This window comes from Ornithorhynchus anatinus, chromosome 1 (assembly GCF_004115215.2).
Source record: "Ornithorhynchus anatinus isolate Pmale09 chromosome 1, mOrnAna1.pri.v4, whole genome shotgun sequence".
In the NCBI taxonomy this organism is placed as follows: domain Eukaryota; kingdom Metazoa; phylum Chordata; class Mammalia; order Monotremata; family Ornithorhynchidae; genus Ornithorhynchus; species Ornithorhynchus anatinus.
Window position 1 is genome coordinate 131597107 of NC_041728.1, and position 15791 is coordinate 131612897.

The following is a 15791-nucleotide window of genomic DNA, read 5'->3' on the forward strand; positions in this document are numbered from 1 at the left end:
CGCAAGGGAAGAGTACAATACAAGGGAGTTGAAGATACGTTCCCCGCCCATAAGGAGCTTACAGTCTACTTGATAGATGCCAAGAGGATCCCACAGTGCAAGCTTGTAAGCCGAGGGTGAATGGTCACCTGAGGCTGGCGCCTCCATGACTTCTCCATTCAACCATTTTGGGTCCCTCACCGCCACTTAAGCCCCGATGGGCCAAGCAGAGCTGCTCCTCTGCCATACCCACAAGAACTTGTTTCCCATGTGCCACCCTTTCCCTCCACATCTTCAGCCACTGCTGGATGCCCACCAGCCTCAACTTCTTCCTGACGACCCAGAGTCCATTAAGGAATCTTAATAAGATAATAATTATTGATTACAATTAATAATTCTTTTGATTAATAATCATAATGAATATTAATTAGGATCTGAATTACCCATTCGACTCCTGGTTTAAGGTGATTGACCGGGTAATCTGTTATTATTTGTGTAATCCTGGGCTGCTATAATCATCACAAAATAAAGAAAGTTTCTTTTAGAGAGTACTCACGTTTTCTTCTGTCAGTTGAACATTGCTTCCATGTCATTTTCCTGCAATACTGCGCCCATTATACTTACTGACTTTTTCAAGTGAATGGGAATTGCTATTGAAAAGAAACCAACTCAAACGAAGCTTGAATTCCAAGACACATCTTAGTTTGGGGGAGGCGGGTGGTGGTGGTGGGGGGGGTCAGTTTTCACTTCTTTGATATTTCCTAATTCCCCACAATCACCACTCAGCGCTTCTGCCCCAACTACCCAGTGATAATGCACCTGTAGCCCCCACAGCACAGCACTTCTGTACATATCGACTAAGAGAATCTATTATTTATACATTTACTCACCGACATATTCACTCTTTCTTTCTTTTCTCCTACCTGAATGTGATTTTGCATTTCAAGCAGTGGTATTTACTGAACACTTACTGGGGCGCAGAGCACTGTACCAAGCACTAGGGAGTATACAACACAACAGAATTGGTAGACACGTTCCCTGCCCGCAAGGAGCTTACAGTTTAAGCGGGGGAGAATCTCCCCTGCTAGACTCCTATCCTCTCTAGAGCACTTAATATAGTGTTCCGAAAACATTAGGTGCTCAGTAAATACTACTGATTGATATCTGATGGCAGATGAGCATCAGCAGCCTGAAGAAATAAAAGCACTGTCCAAATTTTTATTAAAGTTTAAGTCCTGCCTAATTCCTTAAAGGGACTGAGGCCCCATGCTGAATTGTCCAGCTGGTTCTAACACCGTTCCTAGTTGGCCACAAATGAAACAATCCCAGGAAACGTCCCATTTTCCACTGCCAAATCAAATGTTTATATTAGTGAGAGGGTGGTAAGTCTTTAGACACGCTCCCAAACCTAGGGTGACCATTGTGATTTCTCAGAAGTCAGTCTCCCACGCCCACCCTCACATCTGCTTTACCTAGAATCTGCTTTTACATTGGATTGTGGAAAACTGGAAAACTGCTCTGGGAAATGTTTTTTTTTCCTCCCCTGTGCCTGAACTCCCTTTAAGGAAAGCTCCCAAGGGGCAAGAGCCAAAGAGGAAGAGCCAAAGAGGAAGAGTCCCAATGCCACCAGGTGGATCGCTTCATAGAAATGTCTGGAAGGTGTGATCACTTGGAGGGATCCCAAAGTCCTTGCACAATTCCTTGTTCTTTTTCCCCTGTCCCGGCTGCTGACTCTCACTGCTGGAATGACGCAAGGCTGTTAGAAGAGGAAGTGACTTCTGCAATAATTCCTAGAAACCAGCATTTAGAACCACTCCGCACTTCACTGTTCTACAGCATGGTGGGAATGACAGTCTTTATGTCGGGGTATGTGGCCCAAAGGAACAGGAGGAGTCTTGCTACATCATCAAGGTGGCAGGATCCTTTCCTAGGGTCCTGGTTCGTTAAGTCAGCAGGGACCCTGAGTGGAAGCTTAAAGGGTGTGAACCGACGCCTGAAAGGGAAGGGGCTACGTAGGATAGTTCTGTCCTACCGTCAGGGAGTGGCTTGCAGGACAGCGCATCATCCAGGTCTCGGGCAGTTGATGGGTCAATGGTGAAGATGCAGTCTCTCCTAGGTAGGATTAAAACAAAAAAAGTTGCACAAAAGTTAACCATGTCATCATCATTAGACACTTCAAGCCAACTGTAACGCGCCTCGAAGAGCACAGTGTTACTTGCATGACGGTAGCGATAACATTATATATTAGGCACTTACTCTGTGCAGCATAATCAATCTATCAATGGTATTTCTTGAGCCCTTACCACTTGTACAGAACTGTACTAACCAACTAAGAGAGTACAATACAATAGAGTTGGTAGATATGTTCACTTAGACTGTAAGCTCGTCAATGGGCAGGGATTGTCTCTATCTGTTGCCGAATTGTACATTCCAAGCGCTTAGTACAGTGCTCTGCACATAGTAAGTGCTCAATAAATACTACTGAATGAATGAATGTTCTCTGCCCAAAAGGCATTTACAGTCTAGAGGGGAAGACCGACGTTGATAATAAATACGGCTATGTATATAAGTGTTGTTGGCCTGAGGGTGAATAAAGGGTACAGATCCAAATGCAAGAGCAATGCAGAATAATAATAATAATAATATAATGGCATTTGTTAAGCGCTTACTATGCGCAAAGCACTGTTCTAAGCACTGGGGAGGATACAAGGTGATCGGGTTGTCTCACGTGGGACTCACAGTCTTAATCCCCATTTTGCAGTTGGGGTAACTGAGGCCCAGAGAAGTGAAGTGACTTGCCCAAAGTCACACAGCTGACAAAGAAAGGAAGTATGAGTAGAGTCAGTCACATTGGGGCAGAGGCCAGGAAATCATATTAAGTACAGCCCTTGTCCCATACAAGGCTCACAGTCTAAGAGGGAGAGCAGGTATTTCTCCCCCTCATTTTACAGATGAGGAAGGTGAGGCACAGAAAAGTGAAGTGACTTGACCAAGGTCACACAGCAGGCAAGTGGCAGAAGCAGACCTAGAACCCAGGCTTCCTAATTCCTAGCCCACAATAACACTGCATGAGTTTCTTACTCCCCAAAGTCACAAGGTTCTCCTGCAACAATTCTTTTCCATGGAAGGAATTTGATTAATGGGGCAAAAAAAGGGATACCACAGCACTATCCTTCAGCAAAATCAAATGAGTACAGATTGGGATATAACTGGTTTCTATATCTCTGTGGCTGAAAGATCAAAGCGTAATGGTAGATAAGCTGACCTAAAGCTACTGAAATAATGTCAGGCTATTGAAAACAAACAAAACATGCATAGTATTGAGATGAATAAATAGGAGCATAATCAATCAATCACTCAATCTCACCTCCGCCAAACTTCTTCCCTCTTCAAAGCCCTATTGAGAGCTCACCTCCTCCAGTAGGCCTTCCCAGACTGAGCCCCCGCTTTCCCTCTGCTCCCCCTTCCCTCCCCCCAACCCTGCGTTCCCCTTCCCCTCAGTACTGTGCTCATTTGTATATATTATTTATTACTCTATTTATTTTGTTAATGAGGTGTACATCCCCTTGATTCTATTTATCTTGATGATGTTGTCTTGTTTTTGTTTGGTTCTGTTTTGCTTTGCTGCCTCCGCCGTTTAGACTGTGAGCCCCTCACTGGGCAGGGATTGTCTCTATCCGTTGCTGAATTGTACATTCCAAGTGCTTAGTACAGTGCTCTGCACTTAGTAAGTGCTCAATAAATACTTTTGAATGAATGAATGAATGGTATTAATTGAGTATTTACTTGGGCACACCATTATATTAAGCACTTGGGAGAGTACAATATAATAGAGTTCGTAGACATGTTCCCTGCCCACAACAAGCTTACAGTCTAGAGGGGGAGACAGACATCAATATAAATAAATCAATTACGGATATGTATAAGTGGAGCATAGAATTTAGGATGAGGAGGAAACCCTCCCGCTATAAAAAGGCCTAGTCTAATCTTTACTCGAGTACAGTGTTTAAGGCCTAGGAAGATTGGAAGGTTCAGAGAAAAGGCTTAAAGACGATTAAAGGATTGTGAAAGTAAGTCCCCATGAGTAGGGGTGAAAAGAACAATAATTCAATCCAGAGGAGAGAAGACTCAGGGACGATTTAACAACAGTGCAGTATTTAAGAATACGAAAGGGTATTTTACAGATGATGGTGACCAGCTGTTTTCCATCTCCGCTGAGGACTGAAAAATAGGAAATGGGTTTAAACTGCAGCATGAAGAACTTATGTTAGATTCAGTGAAAAATGTCCTGGCAGTGCAGGTGGTGAAACCCTGGAATAGGCTGAGAAATGGTGAAATGCCTTTTCTGGAGATAGACTTTGGCTAGGTCAATCTTCAAGGTCTCTTTAAGATCCTACAATGCTCTCTTAAAAAATTCAAGTCAGAGACCAATTGCTTTGAACCACACCATAAAACCTCTGATGCTATCTCAAGTTCGTTTGTGAAAGCACAAGGAGACAGAAGGTAAGAAACAGAATGAGGACCATCACCACTAACATTCTGTAATTGAGTTAAAAGCAGAGTGGAGGGTATGAATCCCTTCTCTGCATATTTTCCTACATCTAGGTTCAGGGTTCTGTTTTTGTTATTATTTTTGGGGAACTCCGAGTCCTGAGCTAAGGTTTCTGGAAGTTGAAAAGGGATACTTTTCTCGGAATTTATTTGAAAATAAATGATCTAGCTAATTCCATTAATGATTGGAAGCAGACAACAGCAGCTCCCAGTGCAATTTCCAAATCCCAGCCCTTATTACCTAAACTCCACAGCCACCGTAATGCACACCCATTTTTGCAAAGAGCACTGTACTAGATGCAGTGAGGAATTACAAAAAAAGATTGTATCTCCTGTGTTCTAAGGATCTTACCATCTGATGGGAAACACAGAACAAGGAAAAATATATGTAAAATTAAACACTCCTCCTCCCTCCCCCGCCCGTCTCTGGGTTCAAATTTGCACTGCAAGTCCCCACAGATGTTACCTAGAGAGGTAACCTGTATTACGACTTCCTCCTGAAAAGCAGGTCATGCAAAGTCTTTTTTTAAAATGGTATTTGGTAAGTGCTTATTCTGTGTCAGGCACTATACTAAGTGCTGGGATAGATACAAGCTAATCTCGGTTGGACACAGTCCATGCCCCACATGGGGTTCATAGTTTTAATCCCCATTTTGCAGATGAAGGAACTGAGGCACCGAGAACTTAAGTGCTTGCCCAAGATCGCACAGCAGGCAAGTGGCGGAGCCAGGATTAGAATTCAGGCCCGTGCTCTATCCACTAGGTCCCACTGCTTCTCAATCCTTTTGAGGATTGGACTAGCGTAGCATGTCTCCCTTTGCTTGGAAGAGGGTCCCAATTTTGTATGAGCCCCCACCAAACGTACTCACTCAATCAATAGTATTTATTAAGGGCTTACTGTGTGCACAGGACTGTACTAAGTGCTTCAACAGCACCCTCAACTGTGCCTGAAAACAATCTCTATTGGGAAAAGAAGGGAAAATTAAGACTCTAGAGCGCCATATTCCTGCCTTCATTCTGCTATTAAAAGGGAGGAAATGTACAGACTGTCAAGTTTAAGGCACTAAAAATTGCCTGTCTGTAAAATCTCTTTGAAAAGGATTTGTTAGTAAAAATAGCAAGGCAAACAATCTTGTACTTCCTTATTCTGGCAACCTCCTTTTATTTTAAGTGATGAATTAAGATGGATATCAGCAACAAGTCATCTGTTCCCTTGCTGGAAAGATCACGCCTGGTGTGAAACAGAGCAGGGAAAATTATCCAAGAGATGGAAGATTTAGTGAATATTAACATGTAGGCTCAGAAACGAGAGTTGGATGAATCGAAAATTGTTTCAGGAAATCAAATTCCCTGACTACGGAGTATTTTTGAACCTCAAACTATACTTGGAAGCCCGTCTTTTTTTGGAAAGGAAAGAGGTTGTAGCTAGGGGTCAAAGACTATGTGAATCGAAGCTTATGGGTTTCATAGCAATGTCACATTTCTTTGAGATGGAGTTCACTGCCCCAGGGATCTGCTCCGTGATGCCCACTCATTTCCTCCATTCACTCCTTCTGCAGCTTGCCAAGACTTCAAACCATGTTGGCTGATTACCTGGAAGAAAAATGTTGGAGCCCTGTGGACTCTTGAAGTGCAGCAAAGACTCGATACCGTATGCCTTCGTTGCAAACGAAGGCTGAAAGAGAGATGCTGCAGGCCGGGATGTTTAAATGAATAAGAAAACAAGTCTGAAAACGACCCTCGGTTCCCATGAGGGGATGGCTGTTGATGCGTCAAGATAATGATCTCATGAGTTAGGGAACCAGAAGCCAATTTGAGGCCCAGGGCTAAGCGATTCATGTATAAAGCAAAGACAGATAGAGGAATCCTGGACTCCAAACTGCTACCATGCTGAACGATGCTGATCCAAGCCCTATCATATCCCGCCTCGATTCCTGCCTCAGTCTCCCCGCTAACTTTGCTGAATCGGATCTCTCCCCTCTCCCGTCCATACTTCACTATGCTGCTTGGATCACGTTTTAAAAACATATTCTGTGCATACCTCCCCACTTCTCACCCATCCATCTCTACATCAAATGGAAACACCTGGCCTTCGGATTTAAAGCACAGTCGGCTCTGCCACTCCTCCCGACATCCCTCCTCTCCCACTAAAACCCAGTCAGCACACAAGCGCTGCTCATTCAGCGCTTAGTGTGTGTCAACCTGGTTCATTTGTATTTATTGAGCACTTAGTGTGTGCAGAGCACTGTATTATGTGCTTGGGAAAGTACAGTATAACAATGAACAGACACATTCACTGTCCATGGTGAGCTTACAGTCTATATTCTAAGTGCTGGGGTAGGTACAGGTCAATCAGGTCAGACATGGTCTCTGTCCCGCATGGGGGTCACAGTCTAAGTAGGAGGGAGAACAGGTATTGGATCCCCATTTTAGAGTTGAGGAAACTGAAGCAGAGAGAAATCAAGTGACTTGTCTAAGGTCACACAGCAAGCAACTAGCAGATATGGGATTAAAACCCAGGTCCTCTGACTCCAAGGCCTGTCCTTTTTCCATTAGGCTATGCTGTTTCTCCACACTTTCTACCTTTAACATCAACCTACTCACTGTGCCTCAATCTCATCCCTCTTGCCACTGAACCCCTCCAACCTCTGGCTTGGAACTCCCTCTCCCTTCATATCTGACAGCCCTTCTGTCTCCCCACCTTCAAAGCCCTCCTAAAATCATATCTCGTCCAGGAAGACTTCCAACTTCCACCCAATCTCCCTCCTTTCTGCATCACCTAGGAACTTGGGTGTATACCCCCTAAGCACTTTGACACTCACCCTCTACTCACCCCCCAGCACTATTATTATTATTAATAATAATCATATTTATTGAGTGCTTATTCTGTGCAAAGCACTATGCCAAGCCCTTGGGAGATAACAATATAATATCACATTCCCCGCCCACGACAAGCTCACAGTCTAGAGGTGGAGACAGACATTAATATAAAGAAATAAACACATAACAGATATATACATATGTGCCTTGGGGAAGGGATAAAGGATGAATGAAAGCAAGTATGAGCGGCACAGAAGGGAGTGGGAGACGAGGAAAGGAGGGCTCAGTCAGGGAAGGCTTCCTGGAAGAGATGTGCCTTCAATAAGGTTTTGAAGTCGGGGAGAACAATTATATGTCACTAATGCATATCCCTATACTTTGCAGCTTCCCCTATTTGCAACGTCTTAATGTCTGGCTCCTTTACTAGATTTTAAGCTTCAAGAGGGCAGAGAATGCATCTACCAACTCTACTGAATTGTACTCTCCCAACACCTAGGTACAGTGCTCTACACATCAGAAGCACTCATTAAAGCGTGGCTTAGTGACAAGAGTTTGGGCTTGGGAGTCAGAGGTTGTGGGTTCTAATCTCGCCTCCACCACTTGTCAGCTGTGTGACCTTGGGCAAGTCACTTCACTTCTCTGGGGCTCAGTGACCTCATCTGTAAAAATGAGGATTAAAAAATGTGAGCCCCTCGTGGGACAATATGATTACCCTGTATCTACCTCAGTGCTTAGAACAGTGCTCAGCACATAGTAAGTGCTTAACAAATACCATAATTATTATTAAAAACCACTGATTGATCGATTGGATAAAAGAGGTGAAAGTCCCATGAAGGCATTTTTGTGTTGTGGATTTACTGGGGAACGAAGTAATGCTTGTATCAGGAAGCAGGCTGTAATCAAATAAAGCCTTCTAAAGTTACAAAAACTCTAGCTAGGATATACATCTGTGGAATTGGACATGCAAAGAAATTTTAATCAGAACTACCGCTTAGAGGGCAGCTATGGAATGCACGACGATTTAGTTACACTATTAATGGCATCTTCAGGTCATCTGACTGCACGGTTATCTGCCTGCATAATTTCTCACTTACTGTACATCATCATCATTTCATCATACTCACCCTCTACTCACCCCACAGCACTATTATTATTATTATTAGTAATCATATTTGTTGAGTGCTTACTGTGTGCAAAGCACTATACTAAGCCCTTGGGAGAGTACCATATAATATCACATTCCCTGCCCACAACAAACTTGCAGTCTAGAGGGGGAGATAGACATTAATATAAATAAATACATAACAGATATATACATATGTACCATGGGGAAGGGAGAAAGGATGAATGAAGGAGCAAGTGCGAGCTCATTTCATCTTCATTTCCCCCTTGCTCACCCATATATGCTGACATCCTTCTTTCTTTGTGCCTATGGTTAAACAGTTGCTTAAACTCTCAACAACTGATAGACAACCAGAAAGACCAGTTTCACCTATGAAAGAAAGCCATCTTCATTAGAAGTCTAGAACACGAACAAAACTGGGGTTCAGAGCCACACCTGACGTAGCAAGGAATTTTCATACCTGGCCCAAATCATACCTCCTGAAGATCAAGACATATATCTGTAATTTATTTATTCACAGTAATATCTGTCTATCTGTAATTTATTCACATTAATGTCTGTCTCCCTCTCTAATAATAATAATAATGATGGCATTTATTAAGTGCTTACTATGTGCCAAGCAATGCTCTAAGTGGTGGGGGGGGTGGGAATACAAGGTAATCAGGTTGTCCCACGTAAAGCTCACAGTCTTAATCCCCATTTTACAGATGAGGGAATTGAGGCACAGAGCAGTGAAGTGACTTGCCCAAAGTCACACAGCTGACAAGTGGCAGAGCCGGGATTAGAAACCATGACCTCTGACTCCCAAGCCTGGGCTCTTTCCACTGAAGCACGCTGCTTCCTTCTAGATTATAAACTCATTGTGGGCAAGGAATGTGTCTGCTTATTGTTATATTGTACTTTCCTAAGCGCTTAGTACAGCGTTCTAAACACAGTAATTGCTCCATAAATATGAATGAATGAATCCACAATGCATTTTATAGGCCTTCCCATTTCCCCGCAGCTTATTCAATCAACAGTGATAATAATAATAATAATAATCATCATCATCATCATCATCATCATCATCATCATCTTGGTACTTGTTCAGTGCTTACTATGTATCTACCTCAGTACTAAGTGGGACAGAGAGAAAGTAAATGACTTGGCCCAGGTCAAAAATCAGGAAAGTGTTAGAGCTAGGATTAGAACTAGGTCCTACACTCCTCCTATTACGTCATGCTCCTTCTCAATCAATAATACTTGAAACTGTATAATTCAACAGAGTAAGTAGACAAGGTCCCTGCCCTCAAGGGCCGTACAATCCAGTGGGATCTATCTAATCTATCTAATTAGCAATCTAGTTACTTTCCCTACTGAGTTATAGGGATAGGTACATAAATGCTGTCAGGGTGGGGAGTGGAGGGGGCATTGACTCAAGGGCAAATGTGACCTATTAGGGAGGGAAGATAGTGAGGGTAGAAGAGAGATTAGTCAAGGAAGGTTTCCTGAAGATATGGTTCTTTCTGCTAACTCCTAGTTTTCCTGTAAATTTGATCATTTTAACTCGTTATTTGAGAGTACCGTTAACAGTCTAACAGCAATGCCCCATGGGTTTCTGCTATGCAGAATCAAACAGCAATCGATTTTTTTAATGGTATTTGCTAAGCACTTACTCTGTGTCAGGGCCTGAACTTAGCACTGGGGTAGATAGCAGCTAATCAGATTGGACACAGTCTGTCCCACATGGGGCTCACAGTCTTAATCCCCATTTTACAAGTGAGGGAACTGAGGCACAGAGAAGTTAAGTGACTTGCCTGAGGTCACACAGTCTAAAGGTGATGGAACTGAGATTAGAACCCAGGTCCTCTGACTCCGAGGCACGTGTTCTTTCCAGTAGGCCACGCTGCTCCCCTTTCTACAATTTGGAGCGCCAGGGCTCTCCCAGGACACCTGGTGCTTGGGGGAATGGTGTGACGGAGGCCCTCCTAGACATCCATCGTAACATGTGGAGTGTACCATCTAATAGCCCAAATGTCTCTAATAATCTATTTCTCACCTACCATCCATCTCTACCGTACTCTATCTTCCCTAGCCATAATTCATTTTAATGGCCATCTCTCCCTATGCATTCTAATCTATCCTATCACTACTGATAACCATATCAAACTCCTTGTTGACCTCGCCTGCCTCCTGTCTCTCCCCACTCCAGTTCATACTTCATTTGGCTGCTCGGATCATTTTTCCACAACAAAGTTCAGGCCACATTTCCCCACTCTTCAAGAACCTCCATCTCTACATCAAATGGAAACTCCTTATCATCGCTTCAGCGCACTCAGTTACCTTGTCCCCTCCTACATCACCTAGCTGCTCTCCTACCACAACCCAACCCACACAGTTCAGTCCTCTAGTGCCAACCTTCTCAGTGTGCCTCGATCTCGTCTATCTCGCTGCCAATTTTTCGCCTACGTCCTGCCTCTGGCCTGGAACGTCCTCTCTCTTCATATACAACAGATAATTACTCTCCCCTCCTTCAAGGCCCTGTTGAAGGCACATCTCCTCCAAGAGGCCTTCCCTGACTAGGCCTTCCTTTGCTTTTCTCCCTCGTCCTTCAGTAATGCCTTGACTCAGTCCCTTTATTCATCCTTCCTCCCAGCCCCACAACACTTACATATCTGTAATTTTATTTACTTATATCGATGTCTGTCTCCCCTCTAGACTATAATAATAATGTTGGTATTTGTTAAGCGCTTACTACGTGCAGAGCACTGTTCTAAGCGCTGGGGGAGATACAGGGGAATGAGGTTGTCCCACGTGAGGCTCACAGTCTTCATCTCTATTTTACAGATGAGGGAACTGAGGCACAGAGAAGTGAAGTGTGGGCAGGGAATGTTTGTTACATTGTTATATTGTATCCTCCCAAGCACTTAGTACAGTGCTCTTCACACAGTAAGTGCTCAATTAGCACGATTGACTGACTAAGCTCTTTGTGGGCAGGGATTGCTTCTACCGCCTCTGTTCTATTGTGTTTTCCCAAGCGCTTAGTATGGTGCTCTGCACACAGTAACGACTCAATAAATACCACTGATCGATGGACTGCTATTGCAGGGCCCAGAGCTTTCCAACCTTGCACAAAGACAATGCCCTAGCTGATACTCTTTTCACCAGCTTGGGATTTTCCTGGTTCCATCTTTGGAGGGCTCTGGTTTAGCTAGAAGAAGTCACAGGGAACAGCTAGTTCAACCAGATTTTAGAACTCATGAGGCCAATTTATTGAAGAGTTCCACTGCAACGGTTAGAAGCTGACTCTTCCCTGTTCTGAGTAAACTTCCAAATGGAAATTAGGGAGGGAGGCGGGGGAAGGACTGTTTTGCTAATGATACTGGAAAAATCCAAGGCAACCCAAAAAAGTACCAAACTACAATTTTTGTTATGATTTAAAAGTATAGAAGTAAAAAAACAGTTTCTACCATCTTGAAGACTTCCTGATGCAAACTAAGTTCAAAAGACTGATTTACCCAGTAAAATGTTTTGTGGGTATAGACGGCATGAAAATAATGTTTTGTTCAGATCACAGTGCTTAATTCAAACATGATACTTACTAGGCACCTGAAAATCAAAATCTCATAAGAACTCACAAAATTGTTTCCTCTGGGGAAGCAGAAGCTTTTACTTCTGGTTTTCATCTACAATGGCAGCGGCCTCTGCTGAGACAATCACTCAATTAATCCATCAATCAACAGTATTTACTGAACACTTACTATGTGCAGAGCACTGTTCTAAGCTCTTGGGAGAGTACAACAGAATTAGCAGACAAAATACATGCCCATAATGAGCTTACACTCTAGAAGGACAGAAATCCCAAAGAGTCAACTATGTGGTCAAAAGAAAATTCTGTTCGAGTCTCTGCTTCACTTATTGTAAAACTTGTATGAGAATTACTGTTTAAATCTCAAAACTCATGTGGGACAGCGGCTGTGTCCAACCTGTTCATCTTGTATCTTATCATAGTGCTAGGAACAGAGTAACTGCTGAACAAATGTCCCATAAATGAAACAATACCTAACCCCAGAGTTCCTCTATAACCCTTGGAAAATAATGACGAGAGGTTACTTAAAGCTACTACACATGAAAAATGAACAAAGACAATCGTCCGCTCAACTGTATATATTTTCATTACCCTATTTATTTTGTTAATGAAATGTACATCGCCTTGATTCTATTTATTTGCTATTGTTTTAATTATTCAATAGTATTTATTTATTGAGCGCTTACTATGTGCAGAGCACTGTACTAAGCGCTTGGAATGAACAAGTCGGCAACAGATAGAGACAGTCCCTGCCCTTTGACGGGCTTACAGTCTAATTAGATGTTCATCCCCTTGATTCTATTTATTGCTATTGTTCTTGTCTGTCCGTCTCCCCCGATTAGACTGTAAGCCCGTCAAAGGGCAGGGACTGTCTCTATCTGTTACCAATTTGTACATTCCAAATGCTTAGTACAGTGCTCTGCACATAGTAAGCACTCAATAAATACTATTGAATGAATGACACATAGAAGATCAACACAACGGGCCGGTCAAAAAACAGGAAAGAATGATGTAGCTACAGGCTTCGAAGAAGTAATGCCCCAACAGAGGAGTAAAATACACTGGGCTGTACATTCCAGTCTTTAAATCTTGCACATTAGGGGCTTCACACTTTATGGCGAGTCCCCTTGGTGGATGAAAAAACTGGCTACTTAATTTTAATGGAATATTACTGATAGGTCAAAATCAAGTATGTCCTAGAAATATTCAGTTTCTACACTGTAAGCTCATTGTGGGCAGGGAATGGCACTGTTTATTGTTGTGCTGTACTTTCCCAAGTGCTTAGTATACTGCTCTGCAGACAGTAAGTGCTCAATAAATATGACAATGAATGAATGAAATATTTCTGGAATGGCTGACATTCCAGAAGCAGAGCCGATAGGCCTTTATGGAAGACTATTAGAACCACAAAACTGAGTCGGTTTTCTCATAAACTGAGGAGTTAGTGATCTCTATCAGCCTTCCCAGAAAGATTAAAATCAGACAGATCTTGTGAATTCGGGATCCTCATTATGTCTCACTTGGCCACAGATCCCTGAATCTGCTTACAGCAAGATGACTTTGGAATCACTCTGCCTTGAGTAATGACCATCCTGACTGCCTAGGGACACTTTTCTCCCCAGAGTTGGCAATAACATTTTAAAACTACTTCTGTTTTAGGCGCCGGTGAGTTTTCTATATAAATCATTCTTCACCCACTTGGAAACTGACACGTGGACTTCCCAAACAGAACACTCCAACCAAATGTATTTAATATAAATGGCTTGTGGAATTCCCCTCTGTCATAAAGGATACAGTTACTTTGAGCCCACATGAAATTTGGGGAGAGAATGAGTGAACATGAAAGTACACATGAGCCTACACATATTGAAATCAACTCATACTCTTTCTTCCCAGGCTCCTAAAGTGAAGCAGAGAAGCAAAGTGGCCTAGTGGATAGAGCAGGGGCCTGGGAGTCAGAAGGACCTAGGTTCTAATTCCGGTTCCGTGACTTGTCTGCTCTGTGACCTTGGGCAAGTCACTTCACTTCTCTGGGCCTCAGTTACCTCATATGTAAAATGGGGGTTGAGACTATGAGCCCCATGTGGGACAGGGGCTCTGTCCAACCTAATTTGCTTGTATCCAACCAAGTGCTTAGTACTGTGCTGGCACATACTAAGCACTTAACAAATACCACATTATTAATTATGATTATTATTATTATGATGCCAGAGTTAAAACTGCACCAAAAGCAGAACAGCGATCAAACTTGGGCTGTGACTTCCTTTCCTGATTCAATCCTACAGGGTAAGAACTGAGCCCTCGGCTTATTTACATCCTGCTAGCCTTCGAATCTCACATCAGCATTAACTGTCGTCACAAAGGAGACGAGTTAACCATAGCACATCTAGGCCTCCCATCGAATTTCTAATTCGAATTCAGGCCCTTATTTCTTTTTTGGACCACCTGAGTTGCCACGCCGGTGATGGTGGAACTGAGAACCTACCCTTTGAACCGGATCGTCCTTAACTTGAAATTCATTTATCAGGCTGAAATGCAAATGCAAGTGGTGAATGCATTCGACAGTCTTGGGACCCTACAGAGCCTGCTCTGGACCCCTGCTGAGCGGACTCCCTAAAAGGGTTAAGCCACCACTATTTTTCAGATCTGAAAACAGTCATTTTGATATGGGAATGGGCAGCCCAATAACATTAGTTTCCTTCAACAAAAGCTGTGTGCATTTTTCACACAACTGTATGATTGTTATAGCAACCACAAAAATGGATCTATCATTCTTCTGATCACACTCTAACCAGACAGGGTTACCTATGTAGGTTTCCTCTACTTAACCCAGGAGCTCTTTTTAGAAAGTTTTGGGCTTATTCCCATAGATGTTCATCGTGATTAAATAGGAGCAATGAGGAAGATAAAGTGTTCTCTTTCAAAGAGAGACTTCGCCACAAAGCCCATGTCTGAATCTTTCAAAGGCCTTTCCCAATGATTCTAGTTCCACAGGAATCCCATGGCTTCACTTTTAAGTGCTAAAATTCAGTCATTAGGTCATGGCTCTGGGGACAAGTGGGGCACTGCTAGGAAGACCCATACTTGAAAGAAGCCTATTTACGGGAAGATGCTATCAAAAAATGCCACAGATAGGGTACTCTGAATGGGAACTCCCTCTCCCTCTCTGCAAAGCTTTGCCAAAAAACAAGGAACACTTCCCATCTTGGTTCAGAGAGAAGACACATGAAAAGATTCTATGCACTATATCTACTCTAGCAAACTAAAAACATTCTGTTGTAAGACAAACACAAAAGAATATATCATGTAAGTACTAAAACCTAAATTTTAGAGAGATACTTCAGATTAGACAAGGGCAGGAAGAGAGAAAATATCCAGCTGCCAATCTGCAAATGGCCCAAGTCACCAGGATTGTACAAGTTTCAATAAACAAAAGAAAGAAATCTTTCCTCTCTTTTATGCAGTGAGCCAACTCAAGTCTTCTGTTTTCTTATAAATATTTAATTTTGGAGAAAACTCTCTGCCACCTTAGATTCTGGGATAAGGCTGAAGCTGAGGATGACTCTGATGGATTTTGCTAATAAACCATTTTGACTTTTTAGGAAAGAGCCTGTCTATTTTTGCTGTTGGCTATTGTGAACTTCCATATAAGGAATCAAGATGCATCGAGTTTTCTTCTCACAACAATGGGGGTGTGTTTGGGGACCAAGTGGGGGAGGTGAATCTCTATTTTTAAAATAACCATATTTT

The 15791-nt window shown here is 42.8% G+C and overlaps 1 protein-coding gene across 2 annotated transcripts in view; it reads right to left on the reverse strand.

Annotated features, from left to right (window-relative positions):
* Nucleotides 1-15791, reverse strand: part of DIS3L2 (DIS3 like 3'-5' exoribonuclease 2) — a 450189-nt gene that overhangs the window by 177244 nt on the left and 257154 nt on the right. For both annotated transcript variants that reach the window (XM_029065889.2, XM_029065897.2), the window contains exon 10: nt 2012-2091. In XM_029065889.2, the coding sequence (XP_028921722.1) occupies nt 2012-2091 (80 nt within the window). The remainder of the gene's footprint in view (nt 1-2011; nt 2092-15791) is intronic.